Below are 19,466 nucleotides of genomic sequence, written 5' to 3' on the forward strand. Positions count from 1 at the left end.
AGGGCTCTCCTCTCTGATCCACTGCATTGCTGACGATGGAGAGACCAAGCCTAAGCCTGAATAAAACTCTTTGCTTTTGCATATGTGGTCCGGCTCCTCGTGGTCTTTGGGGACCCTAAGATCTGGTCACAACAAACCATGATTCCAGTAAAGAACTAAAACTTAAGGTGTGTTGTAGGAGGTGGGGTTGGGGCTGAGACGGCTCAGCAGGTAAGGCCCTTGCCACCAAGCCTGGCAACCTGAGTTCAGTCCGTGGGACCCAGGAGGTAGAAGGACAAAACGGACTCACTGCAAGATGCCCTCTGACCTCAACGTGTGTGCTGTGATCATAAATAAATGTAAAAAAATTAACTCAAAGCACACCTAAGGCAGACAGTCCGGTGAGGCTACCAAAACATCAAAGGCAATTCGGTTTTGTAAGGTCATCGACCGTGCCTAACTTGACTTCGGAGTTTCTGAGTAAGGATCTTTTGTGCATGCTTGAAGGCTCTGTATGGAAAATTGCATATTGTCTGCTTATTTGAGAAATAAAAATAGAAGCTAAATGGTCATGGCAGTGAAGACAGACCTGTGTTGTGATCCAAGAGGCTCCCAGGGGCTTACAGTTTTCAGCATTCCTGCCATTCAACGGCATCCTAACTCACCCCCCCCACCCATCCCGGCCCACGTTCATCTGGAAGTTGCTACCATAAAGCATTTGATGCCAGTAACATCAAGCCGCCTGACTCCAACTCTCCAGGTCTGACTAACAGTAATCCAAAACGGGTTTATTTTTGCAAATACTGCCTAAGAACATCTAGCAGCAAACCTTCGCTCTAACTGCTGAGAAATTCCCCCCCCAGACTCCCACCTCAGCAAAGCCAATGCTTTTGTTTCCCCGATAAAGTGGAGCCAGCTGATTCATGAGACTTCGGTAAGGGTTCTCCGTGTGTAACCATCCCAGGCCTTCAAATATCTTTATGGTTAGCCTCTAAAACTCTCAGATCCATGGAGCACAGCCATGTAATTGGAGTTTAGCCACAGAATAGGCTAACATCTTCTCCTATGGCTGGATTGGTAAACAGTAATATTTATAATCCACAGGGAAGCACTCAAGGTTTTCGGCTGTTTGAAGTATGGTTGGCTCTCATTGTCCATCAATAAGTCATTAAGAGCTATAGCCAGTCATGGCAAACCAGAAACATTAGAAGCACAAAGCCAACAGGCATCTTTGCCAGTGTCTCCAGCGCATTTCTGAGCCCAGTGTAAAAGGAATTTGTCTCAGGGTAAAAAAGATTTGGTGGAATGAGGGTAAGGAATTTTAAAAGCTTAAAAACCTGTTGACGTGTATGCTGAGATTGTGGCAAAATCCAAAAGAAGAATCCCAAGAAGAAATCTGGTGGTGAAATAGGTAAGAGGGAAACAACACACATTTGTAGTGGCTGAACATACATGATTGCATTAACAGTGCCCCAAAGGACAACAGAGAGAGGGACGGCAAGACGCCTCAGCAGCGGAAGGCTCTTACTGCTATACCTGACAACCTGGGTTTGGTCCCCACACCCTACAACAAAGCTGTAAATCGAGTGCGGTGGCCTAGGCCTGTAATTCCAGCGTCCCAGAGGATCAGGAGTTCAAGACCATTCTCAGCTACCTAGAAATTTTGAAGCTAGGCTGAGCCACATGAGATTCTGTGTCGAAGTAAAACAAAAATAAAGATAATTAGATCAAAACACAAAGGAGCTGGGGAGGCGGTTGAGTGGTTGAGCTCTCTGGCTGCTCTTCCAGAGGAACCAGGTTCAAATCCCAGTTTCCACATGGGGGCTCACGACCATCTTTAACGTCAGTTACATGACGCTCTCTTCTGGCCTCTGAGGGTACTGCATCCGCACGGCGCATAGACATACATGCAAGCAAAACGCTTGCACACGTAAAACTCTTTAAAGCACGATGTAAGGCTCTAACCACCATCAGATAAGTGACACCTGTCTTTGCATCTAAGCCTTCAAGGCGGCCTTTGCTCTTGGCCGGAGAGGACTCCCTAATTTGGCTTTGAACCTGTGCACTCTTGGCCTCAGGATGCTCCTGAGCCTGAGGTTACCCAGGAAGGTTAGATTTGGTTCTACAAACACAGACCCCATGAAGAATATCCCTAAAAGCCAGGGCTGGTAGTGCAAGATGGCCACTCAAGCTACTTGGGAGGCTGAGGCAGGAGGATTAAAAATTCAAGGCCTGCCCGGATTCCAGAGGGATACGTGGGAAATCAGTTCTCTCCTTCCACCATTTGACTGCAGGTGATCTAGTAAATAAAAAGCGTAAAGTGGATTGTTTAGGGACCATGTTCAAAAACCTATAGTGGGATAGGGGGAGGAGAGAAAGAAAAAAGTCAAAAAGACCTGGCAAGGGAGGCCTTTCTATTTAGGGAGAAGCTGTCAGATAGAGGCACGTGTTTCCGGGTTTTCCTCCATCCACCCCTGATGCTCAGAGCGGGTCCCTCTCGGTTTGTTCACACTAACCATGCCGGCTCTGCCTCCTCCTCTCCTTTCTCTCTCTGCCTTCTCCCATCTCTCTTTCCTGTGGTCCTTCTTCTCCCCTCCAAGCCCATAAACCTGGGGCCCGCTTCCCTCACGTCTGCCCTGCCTGGTGTAAGCACTGAGTCAGCCAATCAGGGATAATTTGGAGGGAAGGTTACACAGGATAATTTTGGGCACCTTAGGGTTTGCTTGTGGAACACTAAGATTTGGGAGGCAGAGGGGCAAACAGTTAACGTGGCGGCTCTGGGTCAACCCCGCACGCAGGTCTTTCTATCCTCTGGTTGTGAACTTCTGTTCTTTCCCCCCTAAAGGAGTGGCTACAGAAGTTGATGCCTCTCTTTCCAGGCATCATGGGTCACGAAGTGCTTTCATCCTTTTCCTCTGATTTGCTCAGGGCACCAGAACCTTATGTTCCCCTGGAGCCATTTTCAGCCAGTCTGTGTCCCCTGCTTCTGCATAGCATGGGTCCCTAAAACGTGAGGCAAAAGTGACCACACCGTGGTGACTTCCTGGGGTGCTGCCCGTTCTCCCGTGTAAGGAGGGAATTGCAGTTCTGGTGTCACTTAGAATGCACTATTGCTACCTGCGTGGACAGCCAGACAGCCTCTGAAAAGGATAAAACTACAAGGCCATATTCAATCGGAGAAGTTTTCCCTGATAAAAGTCTTCTTAGCCCATGTGGTGCGCTCCGGAGGTCAAAGCAAGAACATCAGGAACTCAGCGCCCACGCTGGGTGCACGGCCTGTCCGAGGCCAGCCTGGCCTACATAAGACCCTTCCTGAAAATAAATAAATAAATAAGTGAATAAATAAATAAATAAATAAACAAACAAAATCATGAAATCTCTTTTTTTCCGTGTAGAAATTCGTTAAGGACTAAAAAAAAAATTAATTTATATTTATCTATTGAATTTTATATTTATCTATTTGGATTTCTGTGTCTGGGTGTTCTGCCCGCATAAGTGTACTATCTACATGCCTGGTACCCGAAGAAGCCAGAAAAGGGCATCAGATCCCCTGAAGCATAGTCCTGAGCAACCATGTGGGCGCTGGGTCTTTTGGAAGATTTTTTTTGTGTTTGTTTGTTTCTGTGTGGCCTTGGCTGTCCTGGACTCACTTTGTAGACCAGGCTGGTCTCAAACTCACAGAGATCCACCTGTCTCTGCCTCCCCAAGTGCTGGGATTACAGGCGTGAGCCAGCACCCGGCTTCAACAGGTGCTCTTAACCACTGAGCCATCACTCCAGCCCCTATTTATTTGTTTACTTATTTATTTGTGTGTGTGTGTGTGTGTGTGCGTGTGCTTGTGTGTGCATGAGCAAGTGTAACTGAAGTCATTAGGCTTGCCAGCAAATACCTTTATACGCACTGAGCCATCTCTACAGCTTTAGTTGAGCCTTTTGAGCTGAAATGTTGAAAGAACCTTAGCCTCAACTGTCCCTTGACATTTGAGCTAACCACTGCACACCCCCTTCACTCAGGTAAAAGCGTCCGTCTGTCAACCACCCCACAGTTCATTTATCCCCACCTCACCCTAGCCCAGCTGTGCTCCACAACAGGATTTTTCACTCAAGGTTGGTTTTATTTGTCTTGACACGTGGCCTGGCTCTCTAGGCCTGCTGGTCTGGAGCCCGCTGTGTACGCCAGGCTGGGCTCCAAACAGCTTTTCCAACAGGCTTGAATACGCAATGCTAGACTGCACTTGAGTGACTCCTGCACAGCAGATCTCTGCATCCTCATTTGTTTCTGGAAGCTCAAGCAAAGCTGCTCAGCATCTGGCAAACTAGTTTGGTTTAGTTTAGTTTGGTTTAGTTTAGTTTAGTTTAGATGTATGAGTATTTTGTCTGCACGTATGTCTGGTACCACGAGCAAACCTGGCTTCTCGGTTTCTCTAAGAGTCTGGGTTTTTATTTGTCTGGGGAAAATAACGTAGTATTCCCTAGACACTGGTTCTACATTTCCCCCCCATGATTATTTCTTTGAGCCTTTTGGACTCTCTCTATTTTATTCCTGTTGTTGAAAACTCCAAAAGTCAATCTCCCCCTGCCTGTCCATCCATCTGTCTGTTCACACATGTGCTGGCACGTGAAAGTCAGGAGACAATTTTCCGAATAGGTGCTGGAACTCAGATCATTAGGAGTGCACAGCGAAATGGTTTCAGCTGCTGAGCCATCTCGCCAGCCTCTCAGAGTGTGCGTAAGAGCTGATCCAGAACTGTCGGCATCCGCTGTTTGCTTTCGAAGCATCTTCTTGATGCCTGGAGTAAACTGACGGACAAAATATGTAGCAACATCCGGTCCTTACGATGGGCGTAGCGACGTGCACCTTGAATCTCAGCGCTCAGGAGGCAGAGGCAGGTGGATGTCTGTGAGTTCCAGGCTGAGTCTCATCTACACATCGATGAGATGAGGGGTGGATAAAGATAAGGCTAAAACAAGGGCTGTAAGCTGGCAGGATGGCTCAGAGGGTGAGGGCAGCTGCTGCCAAGCCCGCCAAGCCTGGTTCAGTCCCGGAACCCAGAGCAGGCGAGAACCAACTCCCACAAGTTGGCCTCCGGCCCCCACAAGCACCCCACGGCAGGGCCATACATGTGGGCAGGTATGTGCACTTGTATGATTACACGCACCAAATAATTCGTCGGGTTTTTTAAGTGGTGGAGATGAAGGACAAGGGGGTGGAGTTGGCGGGGGAGTTGGGAATGGAGGTTCTGCAGCTTCTGAATGGAGGCATCGCCCTAGGGTGAGCTTATTCAATGGGTTCCTGAAACAGCCCAGCGACATATCCTGTGAGGTTCTCTGCTCTCTCTTAGGAGCTCCGCAAGCAGCAGGACCTTCAAGCACGCGAGATTAAGCAGGCCTGTGGTACACATATGTAAATGTCAGTGAAACATCCATACACGCAAAATGGATTAAAATGCTAGGGTATGGTGACTCATGCCCTTTAACCCTAGGACTCAGACGGTAGAGGCAGATGTATCTCTTGAATCCAAGACCAGTCTGGTCTATATAGAGAGTACCAGGATGGTTCTCTCTTAGTAATCAATAAAATATCAACTTGAGGCCCAAATTTTCTACTTTCTATTTTTTTTAAGGCAATCCACATTATAGAAAAATAGAGTGGTTCCTTTCTCTTATGCTGTCTGTTTGAAGTGGACCTGATTGCATAAGATGCAGTCCAAAGGTGAGTTCTCTGGGATTATTAACCTGTGCTCCTAAGAAAAAAAGGGAAAGGAGAAGGGAAAGCTCAGAAGAAACTCGGGATACCCAAGTCATGGCCCCTTCCATCCTCTGTTCCAGGCATCACTGTGGCCAGACTCGTCGGGGTCCAAGCCTGGGCCCTGGCAGCCTGTCAAGCAAGGCTTGGCCCTTCATCCTCAACCAACTAATGAGGGCTATAGAGATGGCTTTTCCAGCGGAGCCAGGTTCAATTCCCACACAGGAGCTCACAACCATGCGTAACTCCAGTTCTAAGGAATCCGAGCCCCTCTTCTGACCTCCTCAAGCATGGGGCACTCACTCCCGGTCATACATGCAAAAAACTTACATGCAAATAAACAACAACAAAAAAATGAATACGGAAGTAAACCATGACTTCTGTAAAAATTAATAAAAAGTAAACCACACTATTGAACATCAGAAAGAGGATCTTTACTCCAAGTGGACACAGCAAACAGAGGCATACGGAGACAACTTCCCAAGTCCATCTTCTGGATGCGCACATAAAATTTAGGTTTAAATAAAAGGCAAGAGACGTGCAGTCCTGGCCAAGGGGTGGTCCCTCCCCCCTCATTGTCATCACTGTGTGGGTTTCACTCTCTCTGGTAGGGCTTTCTGACAAGATGTATGAGATCCCTTTCTGGATTCAAGCTTCTCCTTCAGCTGAGGTGAGGCTTTAGCTTTTTTAATTTCTTTTCTCTCTCTCTCAGCACAAGCTTCCGGGGGAAATTCCAGTTCCTAGGGCTTCTCTTTCAATGGTTTTGATAACCAGAAGGCAGGTCACAGGCTTTCTTCAATAGTTTTTCATTCGTGCCAGGACAGCTACATAGCTGCCCTGCGTGCTCTCTTCTACCATGTTGAGGGTTTGGGAGTCCCCGAGGCTCCAGCGTCTAATTTTCTTCCAGGTGTCTATGGGGGTCTCTAAGCAAATGGACCATAGCCTTTTAAGAGACATTGCTAGGCTGGCATGGTGGCACACACTTTTAACCCAGCATTCAAGAGGCAGAGGCAGGTGGACCTCTGAGTTTGAGCCTAGCCTGGTCTACATAGCACGTTCCAGGACACCCAGGACTTTGTCGAAAGACTCCATCTCAGAAAGAAAGAAAGAGAAAAAGACATTACTACATAAGGTAAAGGCTGAGCCCCCTACATCTCATGAAATGAGGAAAACTGTGGCCTCTACATTTGTCCATTCTGGCCTTGGGCTCTGTTGTTTACAAGAGAATTCTCTGGAGATTCTTTTATTATTATTATTATTATTATTATTATTATTATTATTTCAAGCCATGTTGTGACTTTTCTGTTAACATCAAAGAGTTGGTTGTCCAAACGTGTTTTAGATCCCAAATGCACAGTCAAGAAAAGCCCACCAACATACTCAGAAGGATCCCAGATGCTATCCCAAAGAATCTGGGTATGGTGGTGCACACTTAAAAAAGTCCCCATGCTTGGGAGTTAGAGATGATACCAGAGGCTTCACGGTCTTCGTCACATTGAGTTTGAGACTAGCCTGGTCTCCACGAGGCCTCGTCTCAAAATACTAATACTAATACTAATAAATTTTAAAATAAAAGAGAACTAGCTGTCAGGGAAAGAGGCAATTCAGCAGTGCCGGCCCCGTGTGAAGCCCGAGGTGGTCCTCCAGGTGTAATCCAGGCCTTGACTTACTCGGCAGAGAATCGGTTCAAGCTGAGGCTGCAGGAAGCAAGGTTGGGGTTTATTAGGCAGAGAGTGCAGATCCACAGAGCAGAGTGCAGGCCCAAAGAGAAGGGTACGTGTGGATTCCTTAGCAGTGACGGCATGAGCCAGGCTCTGGCATTGGCATGCCCACATGTGCCTATAAGTCCAGAAATGGTGGAAAGTGACAGACAGATCTTGAAAGCTCTGGCCTCGCCAAAATGGTAAGCTTTAGTTCAGTGACAGATCCTCTCTCGGAAGACTAAAGCAGAGAGAGATAAGGAAGACATGCAAGGTCCTGCTTTGGCCTCTGCATGTGCCACACACACACACACACACATATACAATTAAAATGTAAAAAAAAACGGTAGTGGCATTTAGTTTATATTCATCAAGGATTGTAATCTAGATGTTTAAAGATTAAAGAATTCCTAGTGTACACAGGACACGGAAGGATAAGGCCTGTTTTACTCTTAAGCATGGCTGTTTTATTTTTTTCTGCTTTACTAACCCTGTTTGTGATCCTTTGATCAAGTGTGTCAAAATTCTTGGCTCTTGGCCAATGAGAAATGTAACCTAGATGCAAGAGGGTGAGGGGCTCTTGTCCCCCTAATTTCTCGCCTTCCTATCTCACCTCATGCTCAGGTAATTGTAACATATACAATGTTTGGTGAAATAAAGTGTTGCCTGATCCTAGGAATGCAAACAAAAGCCAATTAACATCTTTAAACTACAATCGTTATTTTTGCTTCTTATATATTTTTTAAACATTTATTTATTTATTATTCATACAGTATTCTGCCTGCATGTGTACCTACATGTCAGAAGAGGGCACCAGATCCCGTTATAGATGGTTGTGAGCCACCATGTGGTTGCCGGGAATTGAACTCAGGACCTCTGGAAGAGCATAACCTCTGAGCCATCTCTCCTTACTTCTGATAGGGTGGGAGGCAGACCCCTACTGTGGGCTTGAGTTTGCACCATGAGGCCTGGGCTGTTTCTCATACAGAGGCTCTAGTCTCCAGGGCGATTCTAGACAGGAGGATGTCCCATGCCTGCGCAGGCCGCCAGCTGCCGCCAGCTGCGGCTGAGACGCTGCCTCCTGCTGGCTCCCCCTGCACACTGCCGTCATCCTACCCTCCTTGCTCTTCCAGATTCACACACCTACCACCCAGGGCTCTGATGCTTCTCTTGTGATCAGTGTCCACCCAGACATCTGCCTTTCTCCTCGGCACATCAGTCTGTTGTCTTCCCAGTTGGAATCTAAGCAGAGGCGCCTTCCTGCTCTCCAACCCGCTTTCCTTTACCCCCTCCCTCCCTCCCTCCCTCCCTCCATTCTCTCATCCTCCCCTTATTTCATAGCTGCAGAGTGTTGCCATATTTTATAGTAACATCAGTAACATCCAGTTCCTCTCTCTGGAAGAGAAGGCCTTTGAGCTAGGCTGTTGGCTCTCCCGCTACCTCGCTGGCAAATGGGGCCTCCACGGTAGTCATCCACACAGGCTTAGTGGGTCTCTTTCCTAGGCGGACGGAGGAAAAGGAGAAACAGCAGTTTCCCCATAGGAGCATGAAGCTTTGGATGGCGTTGGCTACTCATTGCCTGTAGAACCAGGGACAGGGTGAGGTTTACAGCGTCTAGAATTAGTGGCCAGGTGGGCTCTGGCTGGACCATGGTTTACAGGTGAAGCAGATCCGTGGGGGATGCTGGGATAGCAGCCTGGAATGCTACTTTACCGCCTTTTCTTTCACTGACTTTTGATGCCTCAGTCACTGCGTCAGATGGAATCCTCGAGCTACCTACCATCGCTGTGCGACGTCTGAGCGGACCGGGGAGGGACTTTGAGATCTGTCCCACCAGAGGGATCTCTTATACTTAGAAAAGAAGGACTCGCTGTAAGGGGCCCGAGGACCAGGTTGGGGGTGTGTGTGCTCATGACTCTACACAGCGGTAGAATGAAACTGTGACACGTTAGGTACACTTCTGTCCCAAAGGTTCTGGATAAGTCGTATGAGAAATACAAGGGCATTCTTCCGGGGTTTGGTATCGGACTGTGTAATGCGTCCCTAATAACAGAAAAGAGAGCTAGATGACAGCGCAAGGAAAGAGGCTAGAGGGAGAGCTTGGGAGAGAGAGACGCAGGGGCAAGGGGGAGAAGAGTCAAAAGGGGTGTGTCTAGGGAAAGGGAAAGAATATAAAGAAAGAACCTTAGAGCAGGAAATACGGGGGAACATGAAGACCTAAGCGGAACCGAGGAGAAGCAGACAGTGCAATGATATAAAACAATGGCAATGGAGCCAACATTCTGTCACCAGGGCTTATCTTGAGCTTGGAGAAAAGGAGAGGAGGGAGGGGTGAAATGCTGGCTGCCATCTGGCTCTATTCCTGGGATCTATTATCGCCAGGAACCCTGCCCTATTTCCGGCTCATCGAGGCAGGACTCCCTTGCTATCTGGGATGAGTTTTCAATCCCAGATGGTGAGCCTGGAAGGACAGGGGCGGATGCTCTGGATGCCTGACTGCGGGTCATTCAGGGCTGATACTGCTTATTGGAGCCCCTCCCTGGGCTCCATCCTCCCTGCTGGGATGCATGACTCAGGAGTATCATCAGGCTGGTCTAACAGGGACTCAAGGACGAGGGCTCAGGGGTCAGCTTTAGGGACTTCAGATGAAGAGGAAATCGATGTTGGAGCATCGCTTACTGGAGTGTTTCAGACCCCAGGAGAGGGGCCAGTTCACTCTGGTCTGTAACCACGGTTCCTAGAGGTTCTGAGGGCCCAGAGCCCAGAACTACTCACAGAGGAGAATGTGTGTAAAGTCTGTCCTTTGGCTTCTCTCATGCCCATTGGACTGACTGTTTCTGGAAGCAGAGATGAGGAACCCACAGATTTAGTGTCCACCTGTAGCCCCAAGTTACCCTTCTCAGAAAGAAAAGGCTTGAGAAGGGTCTGGACTGAGGATGGATAGATGTAGGGAGCAAGGACAGACAACCCAGGCACAGCAAAATATCAATCACAGCAGACTCTGTGACTGACAGGTGTTCACTCTATAATTTTTATTTGTTTGTTTTCTTCTTTGTTTATTTATTTATCTATTTTTGGTTTTTGGAGACAGGGTTTTTCTTCGTAGCTCTGGCTGTCCTGGAACTTGCTCTGTAGACTAGGCTGGCCTCAAACTCAAGAGCTCTGCCTGCCTCTGCCATTAAGTACTGGGGTTAAAGGCCTGCACCACCACAGCCCAACCTAACTTTTAAAATACTTTATGATTAGATTTTTTTTTTCATAATAAAATGTCAACAAATACAGAAAATTTGTCAGGCAAATATTTGGTTCTGCTCAGTGCTGAAAGTGATTTTGCATTCTAGAAGAAGGTATATTACAAATGACTGCAGAGGACAACAGTCACCCGGCAGAAGGCAGGTCTCAGGCCAGAGTACTCACAGATCATTTATGGTAGGGATCACCGTCCTCTAGGCCTCTCAGGTTGCATCCTCATTTGCTCATTTGTGTTTTCAGACAGGGTCTCATACTACAGCCCAGACTGGCCGTGAACTCATGATACCCCTCCTCAGTCCCCTTCCCCCTGCCCAAATGTTGACATTACAGACATGAGCCACCATGTCTGGATTAACTATTCTCCTTAGACACCAACTGCTTTCCCCACCCTTCAGCTGGACTTTCAGCAAATTTATTCCGTCTCTTCACAGATCTGGCACAGTCCAGAGCAGGGCCCACCTTGCTACCCGTGACCCCTGTGGGAAAGACAGGATAAGATGTTCCAAACACGGCTTGACACTTGACCCTAAGAAGTTAGTCATGTTTGCTCAGCAGGTGAGGTTCACACAGGAAAGAACAGTGGGAGGGCTGGCACCTGCTATAAAAGGTCTGGGAATTTCTAGAAGCTTTGCATCTGAAGCTGCTAGGGGAAAAGGTGAGTTGAGGGATATTCAAACATGAGCTAGAGAAGACAATGCCTAGGCTGTATCGAGGAAGACCCGGGGAGCAGCAGCTCTCGAATGAGGGCAATTTTGGGGTTGCAAAGAGGTCTGGTTTCAGCTAAGGGATACTCAGCCAGGATGGATACGGACAGGCTTGGCCGGTGGAGGCAGGGTTACGATACACAGACGGGTTGCTGGGGTCTGATGTCTTGAGCTCACACAGGCCCCCCTAAAGCTGCTTAGCCTCTCTCGGTTCCACCAGGGCTGCTGGGACATTGGCATTGGTACAGTGTCCTCTACTGCCTCCTTCGTTCCTGAGATGACAGAGAGACACCTCTAAAATCTTCTTTGCCTTGATTTAAGAGTAGAATGATGCTCGAGAATTAACTCAGATACCTCATGAACCTCACAAAGCTAATTTCAGGCAGGCTTTGCCCAGACTCTTGGGTTGGTTAACTCAGCTGCCTCAGTACTTTAGAGGTAGCCTTTACTTCCTCTTCAGAAAGCTCTCTCATGCTTTGTGCCTGGGTGGAGGGAGGCCTAGCAGAACACAGATGGAAAGTTAGGGTTATCTTTTGGATTGGGAGAGAAGAGTAGCTACAGTCAGATCTCAGAGAGAACAAGAGGGGTTAGGGGTTCAGAAAACAATATTTGGAAGGAACAGTACAGTGGGCAGTTTTCTCTAGGCTCAGGGGCTAGGTCTCCCGGATCTGAATCGAAGGATCAAAAGGCGTCAGTCTGTATTCCAGGCCAGAGACACCTGGGCAAATGAAGTCCAGAAAGAAAAGAATGAGCCTCCTTTTTTCTGCTTTTTCCCACCGCAGCGTCAGGATGTTGACCATCGCTCTCCTCGTCCTTCTCTGTGCCTCCGCCTCCGCCAATTCCAGTAAGTGAACTGCCCTGGACCTTGTAATGGGATCGTGGGGAGGCACCCCGTGAGCTGCCCGCTGGTCAGCATCGTCTGAGCCTGGCTTGGGGTGGTGGGAGGAAGGAGGATAGTGGAGAACAGCCGTGCTCCCTCCGAGCCTTTCTTTCCCCTCTAGTTCAGTCCAGGTCCTCCTCTTACAGCGGGGAGTACGGAGGGAAAGGAGGAAAGCGATTCTCCCATTCTGGCAACCAGCTGGACGGCCCCATCACTGCCTTCCGTGTCCGAGTCAACAGATATTACATAGTAGGGTAAGGGCCTTCGTGTTTGAGTCTGTCTAGGTCCTCGCTAAGTTGGGAAGCTCTCGTTCACTTTGGATCACAGCCATTTAAGTCAATAAGCCACAGAGAAGGACTGGGGGAGCTGGAGTCTAGGTGTGCTAGCCCAGCTCCCTCGACGCACATGACCTTGGCGAGTCCTAACCACAACTCCCAGGAAACCTCACACTCCCTGGACTGGATCTCACCTAACCCTCTTTCCATGCTTCTGTCCGGCAATCCTTATCTTTGCTTGCCATCTGTCCCGGGATAGTCCCATCCCTACCTCCAGCTGGAAACTTCCATGAGATGCAGAGCCAAATGCGTTTCCTTCTGGTCCGAGTTCCGGACCCTGACACAGCGCTGGCTCGTCTCTTCCCTGTCTCGCCTGGATGCTTTCCGGTGTTCGAAAATCCTCGGGCCTCTTTGAAGTGGGGTGTGGGTGAGCTCAGCCGCTTGCTCTCCGCAAGCCTATTTGCCAGCGAAATGAGGGGTTGAGAATCTCCACACGGTCTCCTAGGGTTCAGGCAGCCCTCGTGTCTGGTGGAATTTGTCACCAGTTTGATGGCCTCAGCATGTAGACTAAGAAGCCTTGATTTTAAAAGTTCTTTTTAAGCGTTTATTTATCTTGTGTTGGTGTGTGCGTGTGTGGGCGCTCAAGCGGCGGGCATCTCTGCCGGCTGCGCCATCCTGTAGCCCGGTCTCGAACCGCGGCACCCGTGTTCACTGCGCCCTTCTGCCCTTCTCGCCGCTGGCCCCAGCCTCCAGGTGCGCTATGGCAAAGTGTGGAGCGACTATGCGGGAGGCAAACAGGGAGACCTGGAGGAGATCTTCCTGCACCCCGGGGAGTCCGTGATCCAGGTGTCCGGCAAGTACAACCGCTACGTGAAGCAGCTGATCTTCGTGACAGACAAGGGCCGCTACCTGCCTTTTGGAAAAGACTCGGGCACAAGTTTCAACGCCGTCCCCTTGCACCCCAACACCGTCCTCCGTTTCATTAGCGGCCGGTCTGGCTCTGTCATCGATGCCATTAGCCTGCACTGGGATACCTACCCGAGCCACTGCAACACTTGCTGAAACACACCTTCCTCTCTGACAGGGAGGCCATGGTGGGCGCGAGAAACTCCCTTAGCACCGGGCCCCATGCAAACCCGCACAGAGCTTAATAAAAGGATGTGACTAAAGATGGTGTTTGTCCACAGCCTAACTCTAGTAGAAATGTGTGAATCTTGACTCTGGCTTTTTAAATTTTTAAGTTTAAAACAATCTTTGGGGCGGGGAGGGAGCTGGAGAGATAGCCCAGAAGTTAGGAGCACTGGCTGCTCCTAACTGGCTCCGGAGTTCGGTTCCCAGCAAACTCATAACCGTCTATAATGAGATCTGGTGCCCTTTCCTGGTGTGCATGTGGTCAGAACCCAATATACATAGTAAATAAATACATCGTTTTTTAAAGTTTTAAAATATATATAAAAAAATTGGGTTGGGGTGGGGGAGAGACGGGGTTTTTCTGTGTAGCCCTGGCTGTCCTGAAACTCACTATGTAGACCAGGCTGGCCTCAAACTCACAGAGATCAGCCTGTCTCTGCCTCTGGGGTGCTGGGATTAAAGGTGCCAGGGCTTTTTGTCATATGTTATCGAAAAGAGACAATAATGTGCCTGCACCATCTCATTCCCAGGACTGCCCCAGATAATTTTTCCTAAGAGTTCATAGGTTAGGGTAAGGCTCAGTTGTACCAACTTGTCAAAACACACTCTCTAGCGCTCCTCTATGCCTCACCTTGGGACTCTGATTTCCTGCCCTAAAATGTCACCTTACTCTACTGACATTAAGCCACTTGCTGTTCATGGTGAGGCCATTATCCTCTCTTCTTTCCAGAATCCACTTAACTCTAAAGTTTAGCCTAAGGGCTTGACTCTGTCACCTAGCCCAGTTCCTCCTGAGGTTACTCACAGGCCCAGGTGTCCTTAACTTAGCTGTCTCAGAACTGGGGCTCTTTCCTCAGGAAGCTAACACATTCCCAGTAGTGTGAGCTTGGGCTGGCACGGTGGCACACAGCGCTGATCCCAGCACTCAGGGAGGCAGAGGCAGGCAGATCACTGTGAGTTTGAGGCCAACCTGGTCTACAAAGTGAGACCCTAAGTAAAAGGCTTAAGGAGGCAGAAAGATTGCCACGAGTTGAAGGCCAGCCTGGGGAGCATGGTGAATTCCAGAGTAGTCTTGGATACAGTGAGACCCTGACCCAGACACCTAAATACGTGGATAAATAGGTAGATGGGTAACTCCAAAGAGGGGAGATTTTCTTTGTGGGTAGTTATGAATATAAGAAGTTGGTGAGACGGGGGCTGGAGAGATGGCTGAGGTTAAGAGCACTGCTTGCTCTTCCAGAGGTCCTGAGTTCAATTCCCAGCAACCACATGGTGGCTCACAACCATCTATAATGAGATCTGGTGCCCTCTTCTGGTGTTCAGGTGTACATTTTAGACAGAACATTGTATACATGATAAATAAATAAATCTTAAAAAAAAAAAAAGAGGTTGGTGAGACCAAGGGTCTCTAGATAGACTTAGCAAAGATACAAAGTCACTTTGTAAATCATTATTGGGCTCTCAGTTCCAAGTCCTAGAATACCAACAGTTTTAGTGGGTAGAGGTAGGGGGCTACTGACACCTAGGGTTACAGAGGTGTGAGACCACACCGCATCTATATGACGCTACGGGAACACTGTATCAACTGAGCTGCATCCCTGTGTCCTTTCTCTCCAACCCTTACATGAAAGAGACTGCGCCATTTTTTATTTATATGTAAGTCACATAGCATAATATTCACTCCTTCAAAATACACAGTTGGGGTAGGGCTATAGTCTATGGTGTATGCATGTGTGCACGTGTAATGAGTGTATGTGTGTGTGTGTGTGTGTGAGAGAGAGAGAGAGAGAGAGAGAGAGAGAGAGCGATGAGTGTGCGTGCTCACCTGTGCGGAGGCCAGATGTCCATGTCAGGGATCTGCTGTTGCGCTCTACCTTTTTGAATGTTTTTCTTTTCTTTTCTTTCTTTTTCTTTGCTCCTTTCTTCGTGTGTGTGTGTGTGTGTGTGTGTGTATTCTGTATGTACAGGTACACACAGCTGTGCCCTTGTGTGCATGGAAAGATCAGAGTCACTGTTGTAGCCTCCATCACCGGCCACCTTCCCCTCAAGCTCACTGTTTTGGCTAGGCCGGCTGCCCAGAGACCTCCCAGGGTCCACCTGTCTGCTCCCCAGTGCTGGATTATAGGCATTTGAATAGCCGTGACTGGCTCTGATGGGGTGCTGGGGATTTGACTGCAATCCCCTTGCTTTCACGGCCAGTGTTCCTACTCACCATCTCTTTAGCCCCCATTGTTAGATTTTTGCAAAACAACAACAACAAAACAAAAAAACCAAAACCAAACAAACACAAAACACCATGTATTTGAGGACATTTTTCATTTACTAAATAAAAAGTTTTGGGCGCTGGGGAGATGATTCGGCAGGCCAAATTGAAGAGGACCTGGGTTCAAGTCCCTGAGCCCAAATGGGAGTTCACAATTTTCCTAATTCCTGCTTCACGAGATCTGATACTCTCTTCTGGCACACATGTAATATCCATATAGACATGCTGGCAAAACATTCATACACATAAAGTAAGTAATACTTAGCATGATGGAGCAAGCCTTTAACCCCAGCACTGGAGAGACAGACTCAGGCAAACCTCTGTAAGTTTGAGGCCAGGCTGGTCTCCATAGTGAGTTCCAGGACAGCCAGAGCTACATAGAGAAACCCTGCCTTGAGAGAGAGAGAATTTTTTTTTGAGGAGGGGGGTAGCTTTGTTTTTGATTCCCAGCACTACAGAAAGCAGGGTGTAGCCCCTCATCACTTTATTCTTGATCTCCAGCTAGGCTTTCTGCAGTCTTCTCCATCAAACTTACATCTTTTTTTAAAAATTATTATTTATCATATATACAATCTTCTGTCTAACATGTACACCTGCACGCCAGAAGAGGGCACCAGATCTCATTACAGGTGGTTATGAGCCGCCATATGGTTGCTGGGAATTGAATTTAGGACCTCTGGAACAGCAGCCAGTGCTCTTAACCTTTGAGCCATCTCTCTAGCCCCAAACTTACACCTTAATTCTGAGAAAAAGTAGCCTGTGAACAAGGTAAATGGGCTGGTAGATGATACGTACTTCAGAAAAGACCTGCTGGCTAGCAGAGTTGAAGCTGCTGTACCCAAGATGGCAGTGGTTGTGCTGTGGTTGAGCCATTGCAAAAGGGCAAGCACCACCCACGCTGACTGGCCCCAAGGTAAGCTACAAAGTCATGGTGGACCGGGACCATCACGTCCGCGTGTTCTCAGTTACCGCTGTGGAAATTTGCCGAATGTTGATATTTTCTAAGACAAGCTGGAAATGTTCCCTTTAACAGGTACAACCATCTCTGTATAGAGGTAATGAGACAGCTCTGGAGGCCCCCTGTAAGCTCATGTATTTGAATGCTGGGTTGCAAGGGAATGGCACTATTTGAAAGGTTTAGAAGGATTAAGAGGTGTGGCCTTGTTGGAGGAAGTGTGTCAGTCAATGGGGGTGGGCTTTGAGGTTTCCAAAGCCTCTGCCAACGCCCCCCTCTCTCTCTGTCTACGGATCAGGATGTAGTTTTCAGCTACTGCCCCAGTGTCTGCCTGCAGGCCCCCATGCTTCCTGCCATGGTGATAACAGACTGAACCTCTGAAACTGTAAGCAAGGCCCCAGTCAAATGCTTTCTCTTATTATAGTTGCCTTGGTCATGGTGTTTCTTCACGGCAACAGAAGAGTGACTAAGACATTGGTTCTGGGGGAGCTGTGGCCAGTGTGCTTAAGGGCCATAACTTCGCTGCATTTTGCGTGAATTCTATTGGGTGTTGATACTGGAAAAAAAGGTTCTGCAGAACAATTTGAGGGCTTAGGCAACCATATAACAAAAAAATCAGCAAAACCAGATGGAACTGTTGAATTATAAAGATTAGGTTTAGTGTTTCAGTTCAGTGCACCAGTGTTCACTGAGCCTCTTATTTTTGAATTTAAGTGCCAAGTACAGTGGGCACATCACATGCCTTTAATCCCAGCACGCAGGAGGCAGAGGCAGGAAGATAGCTCTGTGAGTTTGAGGCCAGCCTGACCTTCATAGTGAGTTCCAAGAGAGCCAAAGCTACATAGTGAGACCCTGTCTCGAAGCAGGGGGGCGGGAGGAGGAGTTGAGTGTCAGTGCTTATCTTTAATCCCAGCACTCAGGAGGCAGAGGCAGGAAGATAGCTCTGTGAGTTTGAGGCCAGCCTGATCTTCATAGTGAGTTCCAAGAGGCAGGTGGATCTCTGATTCGAGGCCATCTTGGTCCACAAAGCCCAGGACAACCAGGGCTACACAGAGAAACCCTATCTTGAAAAACAGAAACAAAAAGCTGAGCCTGGGAAGTGGGGGAGGGTTAGTGGGATGCTTCACTTTTGATGCCAGCCTGTTCCACACAGAAAGCGCCAGTGTATCTGGCAAGGCTGTATCTCAAACAGAAACCCAAGTGCTCCTTTAGGAGTCCAGAGTGTGTTGTTACTGTTATCACCAACACTATTCTGTGTTACAGGGCTCTCGTTTCCCTCCCTTCAGAAGGAAGTTTTGTATACGTGGTTCCTCATCTGTCCGTTCCTCAGCCAACCCCTCCTTTAGCCTCTGAGAATCATCATCCTATTTTCTACTCCCATGAGTTCAACATTTTTAGATTCCATATGTAAGTGAAATGATGTACTTTGTCCTTTTTTTTTTTTTTTTGAGTGGACGGGGGCTCTGGCTTATTTCACTTAGCACAGTCTCCAGGTTCATGTATGTTGTTACTAATGACTGGGTTTAGAATTAAAGCGATGATAGATTAATGAATTATTAGTGTAAAAATAATGAAGTTTCAGGGATGGAAAAACTATGTAAAGTGAAAAGAAAGCTGTAGTAGAATCTGAGAGTATCAATACTTGCTGTTTGGCTCCAATAAGAAGATAATGGAGAGCTGGAGAGAAGGCTCAGAGGTTAAGAGCACTGGCTGCTCTTCCAAAGGCAGGGAGTTCAATTCCCAGCAACCACAGGGTGGCTCACAACCATCTATAATGGGATCTGATACTCTCTTTATGGCATGCAGATAGGGTACTCATATACATAAAATAAATCTGAGGGAAAAAATCTGGCTGAGTGCTGAAAAAGAAAAAGTCGGTGATGGGACAATAAAAACATGAGCATGATGAAGCAGAAAGATAGAAGAAATATTTTTAATTTTTAAAATAACATGTATGATAGCTGGGTGTGGTGGTTCCTGCCTTTAATCCCAGCACTAGAGACGCAGAAGCAGGGAGATCTCTGTGGGTTCGAGGCCAGCCTGGTCTACACAGTGAGTTCCGGGACAGCCAGGGCTACACAGAGAGACCCTGTTTCAAAAGCAAAAAAACGTAATGGGCGTGGTGACGCACACCCAGCGGTCAGGGAGACAGAGGCAGAAGTGCTGTGAGTTGGAGGCCCATCTAGGGCTACATAAAGACACTCTGTCTCACAAAACCAAAACCTTACATTGTAATATCCCTTTGGCAACGGGAACATAATCTCCAGTCCCCTTCCCCCCGCATTTTTGTTGTTTTTCCAAGACAGTGTTTCCTCTTGTAGCCTTGCTGTCCTGTGAACCATGCTGGCCTCTAACTCAAAGAAATTCGCCTGCCTCTGTCTCCCCAGTGCTGGGATTAAGGACATGAGCTACCACTGCCTGGCTTCTAAAGCCTAGCTTTATCAGAAGAAAAAAAAAAAGAGAGAGAGAGAGAGATGATTAACTCAGGCTAAACTTCCATAAGCACGTGCACCACCACAGCCCAGCCGAGAAACCCTTTCTTGAAAACAAAAACAGAAATCAAGCACTGGGGAAGCAGAGAT

General features: G+C 48.0%; 1 protein-coding gene across 1 annotated transcript; it reads left to right on the forward strand.

Moving 5' to 3' along the window:
• The first annotated feature begins 11,273 nt into the window (after window positions 1–11,273).
• Zg16 (zymogen granule protein 16) lies at window positions 11,274–13,704 on the forward strand. The gene is made up of 4 exons (XM_021635834.2): window positions 11,274–11,331; window positions 12,163–12,224; window positions 12,382–12,514; window positions 13,282–13,704. Exons 2-4 carry the CDS (start codon window positions 12,170–12,172, stop codon window positions 13,595–13,597), a joined length of 504 nt encoding a protein of 167 aa, XP_021491509.1. The 5' UTR covers window positions 11,274–11,331; window positions 12,163–12,169; the 3' UTR covers window positions 13,598–13,704.
• Window positions 13,705–19,466: the final 5,762 nt, after the last annotated feature.

The sequence above is a fragment of the Meriones unguiculatus genome, chromosome 14 (genome assembly GCF_030254825.1).
Source record: "Meriones unguiculatus strain TT.TT164.6M chromosome 14, Bangor_MerUng_6.1, whole genome shotgun sequence".
Taxonomy (NCBI): Eukaryota; Metazoa; Chordata; class Mammalia; order Rodentia; family Muridae; genus Meriones; species Meriones unguiculatus.

Bases quoted from the DNA above. Each gene is read 5' to 3' on its own strand.
- Zg16 (XM_021635834.2), top strand. From the start codon at position 12,170: ATGTTGACCATCGCTCTCCTCGTCCTTCTCTGTGCCTCCGCCTCCGCC. The intron at 12,225-12,381 runs GTAAGTGAACTG...TTTCCCCTCTAG, and splicing joins CTCCGCCTCCGCCAATTCCA to TTCAGTCCAGGTCCTCCTCT. The intron at 12,515-13,281 runs GTAAGGGCCTTC...CGCTGGCCCCAG, and splicing joins AACAGATATTACATAGTAGG to CCTCCAGGTGCGCTATGGCA.